At 36.9% G+C, this 6,191-nt stretch overlaps 1 protein-coding gene across 1 annotated transcript in view; it reads left to right on the top strand.

Moving 5' to 3' along the window:
- tmem125a (transmembrane protein 125a) overlaps positions 1-1,776 on the top strand; it is a 23,492-nt gene extending 21,716 nt beyond the window's left edge. Inside the window, exon 2 of the mRNA XM_077534521.1 lies at positions 1-1,776. This exon is cut by the window's left edge and continues 777 nt beyond it. Coding sequence (XP_077390647.1) covers positions 1-267 — 267 coding nt within the window. The 3' untranslated portion in view covers positions 268-1,776.
- Positions 1,777-6,191: the final 4,415 nt, after the last annotated feature.

The raw sequence follows: 6,191 nt of genomic DNA, 5'->3' as shown, positions 1-6,191 counted from the left end.
GTTCTACTGCATCTGGCCCTGGTGAACCATATGCCCAAACCTGGACAGGCACTTAATGATATGTACATATCTGGTGTGGTGTTGGTGACTGGAGGAGGAGCTGCAGTTCTGGGCGTTGGGATTTACTCTCTTGTGGTCATCCTGCTTGAGCGAACACGGCATGGACGAAGATTTGTGGACAGGATTTTGAACATCTTCACCATCTCTGGACATATGGACCACCGGGCTCGTAGAGAAACTACCTCCAGTCTGGCTAACCTCATATGAAATTAAACACCGCCATTGTAGCCTCTTTTGGGCTCCAGCTCCTATCTTCTGTACATTAAACTGACTTGCAGTCTTTTCCGGGGACAGAAATGATGACACATCTTTTCCAAACTGACTGTTTGCTCCATTTTTGTCAGCAGCAAAGCCAAACTTTAACTAAAACCATGACATCTACTGTATGTGAGATAAAACAGAATGAGACTAGCGCAGTGTCCCACTGTAGTTTCAGCACATGTAACAAGTACAAAACCGCATAATACTGCCTTTAAAAACTCTTATCTAGGAAAGTGTTTATACCTATAAAGCCTAAACCGTGAAATATATGAGAGAAAATTCAGATTCTTTGTAAATAGAATATTTATTGGTCCTTTGGAACAAACACTTTTTTTTCCCCTTTCAAAATATGACTTTTGTTTTGTGTCATATTTGATACATCCGGTCACAATGCTTTAAATTTGTGCATTTATAACTGTCAAAAATATAATAATGAAAATGTAAAATGTAATAATAAACAAAGATATCTAACATATTTGTGTTTCCAAAAATCAGAAGGAACATATCCCACTATTAATAAGTATACATGTCTCTCCTTTCTCATTTGGGTCGATCTTGCAAGGTCGCTGGAAAAGCCATCAGCTGGGTTATACTGCCCTCTAATGGATTATCCGTGCAATGCATGTATCAGATCATATACGTCAGGGTTTTAATGGGAAGAAAAATATGATACTCATGAAATAAAGGCCTCAGAATGTCTTGTATTTAGTATGATACGTTTCGCTTTATAGGGTTAACAGCCAATGTCAAGTAAACAGTTGTGAGTGGGCTATGTAGCGGTAAAGTCATTCTGATGTATTGATAATATATAGGCCAAATGCTAAAAACATGGCATTTTCCCCTCAAAATGTCATAGGGTATTTTCCTCTGTGAGTCACAATTCCTGATACTGAGATAATCTTAATGGGCGATGCAAACAGTGAGGTTTGTTCTTTGCAAGGATCTCATTACTCCATACAGAGATCCTGGCGTAAAACACTTACTGATAAGTCTTAAACCAAAAAAATATCAGAATTTGCCAGTAACACTAGCAACGTAAAATGACTGCCATCTAGCTTAAGTACGTATAAAAACATTACGTTTTTTCCATAAAGCCAGGGAGTATTGACTTCTGTGTGCGCAACTGTGGCAATAGCCCGTGGAATTATGGGAAAATAGCCCATGGTATTATGGGGAAAATGCTACATTTTAACAATATGCCGGAATGATTTTACCAATACTTTCAAATGACTTTATCAAAACATTTGAACGACATACTGTACTTCTGTCAGAACAGTTTACTCCACACTAGCAAGTCCATGCTTCCATACAAATGTGCTATTCTGCTAAATATTTCCAACACTCATTCTGGGAGGGGAAAAAAAGATGCAAAAACTGCCCTGTGGCTGTTTAGCATGGAGAGTGTTAAAGTACATCAACACCAACTGGAAATCGAATATTTAATATTTAATCTTAATCGAGTATTTAAAAGGGAAATCAAGTCAAACATTTTCTTTACAATAAAGTTCTATTTGCGCTCCCACTAGTCTAAATACGGCATTCTGATTAATACTGTGTTCATAAAATATGAATTATCAGAAAAATCTACCCATTTTTATCCATCTCAGGGGATATTTTTCCTTGTACTGCCACTTGCAGACAACTAAAAATGACATCACAGTGCCTACCATGTCTCACCTGTTTTCTGGGTTTGGCCATGTACTGAACCTGAGGCACTGTGATGTCATTTTCAGTCAGCGGCTTGTGGCAGTAAGGCAAAATGGCTGCCCCCTGAGATGGGTAAAAAACGGTGGATTGTTCTGCTGAATTAATATTCCACAAATACAATATTAATCAGAATGCATTGTTTAGACTAGTGAGGGTACATAGAACATATTGTTTGACTTGAAAGGACACAAAGCACATACTGTCATTGATGTATTAACATATTTAACAGTTTATAATTATTCATTTAGAAATCCACTCACATATATAGGTCCTAAAATTATTTGACTTGTGGTATAAAAACGTTCTTCCAAGTGATGGATGTCACGTCTGCAGCACGGTGATCTAGTCGTAAGGGAGTCTTGAGGTTCAGGGTTCAAATCTCAGTTTTGTGAGGTGTGTTCATTTGTTCAATGGACATTCGGGCTTCTTTTCTGACCACTGATTCTTGTTTTTGAACAGGTTGCTAATGACGGTTAGATGACAATTATCCATCCATCATTTTTCCAAACCGCTTATTTCTCACTAAGGTTGCGGAAGTGCTGGAGCCTATCCCACAGCTGTATTTGGGCAGCAGTCGGCGTACACCCTGAACTGGTTGCCAGCCAATCACAGTAAATTACAATTACAGAATGTTAAATCGTTCGGATCAATTTTCACTTTCACAAAGGCCATATAAATGGAAGAAAAATGAAAAGTAACGAGTGAGCTTGAATCTAACAATAAACCATGCTCTTTTTTTGACCGTGTTTCAAACCTGACAGCAATATCATTGTCATTGGCCATCAAGATTATTATTCTCACTTCTTCATGAACTTTTAATGCATGGATTTTTTTTGTTTTTTGTTTGTTTGTTTGTTTGTTTGTTTTTTTTGTGTGTGAATGAATTTAATTTGTGCAATCATGGTTTTTCTATCCCCACTTTTTTCTTTAATTGCATGATAACAGCAACTGACTGAAATAATATTTTGAAAAAAAGCTGTGATTCAAATACTGTTGGGAAAAAATAAACAAAATCAAAAATAGAAACAGCAACAAAATGAAAATGACAAATTAGTGATATATGCGGCCCATTAAAGGGGACACACAGTAATGCTGCACATCCATTAGCTGTGACATTACAACCAAATACATTCAATTCATACATACAATGTGTCTGTGTTCAACCCCATCATTAAATAACACTTATCTGCAAATGACTTGCAAGCTAGGCTGGGTGAAGATCCACCATTTACAAGGGACAGGGCTACACAATACGTCATGTCAAAGCTAAAAGGTAAGCAGAGCTGCAGTGTCAGCGTGAATATGATCAATAGAATAACATCCTTTCACAGTCCAAGTTCAGTGGGGAGCTGATGCCCCTCTATATGCCCCATTATTTTAAGATTGGTAGCGAACATGCCCCTCTTGTTCAATCTTCTGCACACCCCTGGTTTGAAACTCAATTTGAAACCCAACCCTAATTTAAAACCTTACTTTAAAACCTTCACCCTAGCTTAAAACCCTTTAAAACCCTACTTTGAAACTCTTACAATAGTTGAAAAACCCTACTTTGAAACCTCAACTTAAATTTAAAACCCTGCATTGAAACCTTAACCCTAGTTTGAAAACCCAAATTTTCAACTCTAATGCTGGCTTTGCTGTGGTGTGCATGCCTCCTCCTCAGATGCCCCGTGCCACCGCTTCATTGCATGTCCCTCTCCAATATATGTTTTGAAAACGCAAGACTGTAAATTGACTCCAGGTGTGCTTTTAAGTGCACATCCAAGTGTGAAAAGTTCTCATAAAGACATGATCATATATAAACTAGATAATGCAATTTTTGGAGAGATTGCATGTGACGCTTCAATGCCTTAAGAAAAAAAAAAATATGAAATGATGCGGCTGTACAATGACCTGGAATGATCTGAACATATTGAAGATGGAATGGTTTGAAAGTGAATCAGACATTATATGTGGACACGGGAAGTGAATATGAAGAAATGTTGAATTAGGGATAAGCTGTTTAAACGAATCAATTCGAATCGAATAAAAAAAAAAAATGTAGAAATTAGGGGGGGGACACACTTTCTATTAGGAAGTGTTGGGGAAAATATGGTAAGGATAGCCTAAAAATCTTCAAACTGGAACTGTTTGAGTTTTAATACAATTAATTTGTTCCAGCTCTGATATTGAATCTCAATAGATTTTGCTGGTGTACCTGACGTGGTTGCTTGGGTGCTCCCCAAAAGAATTTGAAGGCATCCCTCACATTTCCACACAATATAATTTGTGTGTGTGAGTCTTCAAAGCCTTTTTTATCAGTCTGTGCATATGCTGCTGCCACACAAAAGTCACACAGTGAGCTATTGTTATAGCGAGGGCAAAAAAAAAAAGAAAAAGAAAAAGAAAAAAGAGGACCAGTGCACAAGGCGGCGGTCTGTAGGGGCTGGCACAGGTTAGCACCAAGCTCTTTGTTACACACATGCACACAAATACACACACACACAAAGGTCATATGTGGGATTGGCCCAAGGCAAACAAAAATCTGAACAGACAAATCGCACACAAGCCATCTTAATTCCAGGAACACGACATTTTATTGCTACTGATTCCCGAAGAAGTTATCTCACTGAGCGGCAAAGGCTTGCGACTGTTTGCCAACATAGCGAATGTTAGTTTTTCGTCAAGCAAACGTTTGCAAAGACGTTTGCCAGACATTAACAAACTTTTTTTTTATTTATATATTTTTTTGTCGCGGTGTATATGACCTTATGTAAGATTCTGTAGCAAATGTTGGCTATGTGTGAATCATTTGTTTTCAAACTCAAAATCATTTGCTTTCAAAAACACATTAAAAAAAAGTTCATGACACAAATCATGTCTCAAATATTTTATCAAATTCAATTTGGGTAACCTAATGATTAGTTTGAAACTTACAGTAATAAAGTAGCTAATAAATGCTATAAATCCAAAAAAGATGCTATCCCACATAGTTGCTGCTAGTGTGTATTATTAGTCTTGCCAAAGAGTGAGCTGTACATCTCAACTGTGCTGTTACCACATCACACTTTTTCACTCAACAAGTGTTGATGTTTACCGCTATGTGATCGACTACATTTTGCTTAATACAAGTACACACAGTCTGTCTTATTTGGTGTCAGCCAAATGTACATGACAAAATATCTGTATTGTAACAGATAGGATTCAATTAATCAAATTTAAGACTATGAATCTAATTCAGAATCTACTTAGGTTGAGACCAACCGGTGTATATATAAGATCATGTCTGAACAGCTATATACTGTACATATATTTGGTATGTCTCTGATGTTGTGTAGGCCTATTATACTTCACAACAAAAGTCATTCTTTTGTGGGTGGGGTGTGTATGGAATTTCTTAATAGATAGTGACACACTTTACAATAAGGGTTTGCCTTTTATGGTCATCAGATAATAGAGCCGAATAGGTGTTGCTTCACATTTTCTACGGTAGCAATAAAATCTGGCAGGCTTGATTTTTCACAGGAAATATTTTTGTGTTGGTCAGCCAAGTCAGAATTTGCAGATGATGTTGAAAACTGTTTACTAGGGATGTAACGACATCCAAACATCACGATACGATATTATCACGGGATAAAGGTCATGCATGATAACGATAATTATCACGATATTGTGGGGAGGTTGGTGATACTAATCAAGGTCACAATATTGCAAAAAAATACAATAAAAAATAAAAAAAAATAAAAGAGTTCTTAATAAAAAAAATTAAAAAAAAAAGCCCACAAGATTGTGCTTTTGTAAATTACAGCAATGCATATAAACAATATATAATAAGGCTTAATATTGAGGCACTTACTTGCTAATGCACGCACGTATTGAGTTCCTCCACATATTGACTCGGTTCGCAAGCATGTTACGTTCCCTTTCATCTGACCATTAGCGTAGATTTTAAACATAGAAGGCCAAAACATCCCTAATGAAAATTAAATTGCACTAATAAACTAGCCACCAGAGGGTGCTAGAACTGCACAAATGGAAATCAACCTGACATTTTAAACCGATGTGTTCCTTTTAAATATTGTGAACATGACGAGGACGATATTGTGGCAGTTTTAATATCACGACATTGCCTGTATCATTACATCCCTGCTGTTTACCTGTTATCATTTACCAAAAACTACAGA

This window comes from Festucalex cinctus, chromosome 10 (assembly GCF_051991245.1).
Source record: "Festucalex cinctus isolate MCC-2025b chromosome 10, RoL_Fcin_1.0, whole genome shotgun sequence".
Classification (NCBI taxonomy): Eukaryota; Metazoa; Chordata; class Actinopteri; order Syngnathiformes; family Syngnathidae; genus Festucalex; species Festucalex cinctus.
Note: the sequence above shows the minus strand (reverse complement) of the source record. Positions and strands in the feature narration are given on the sequence as shown.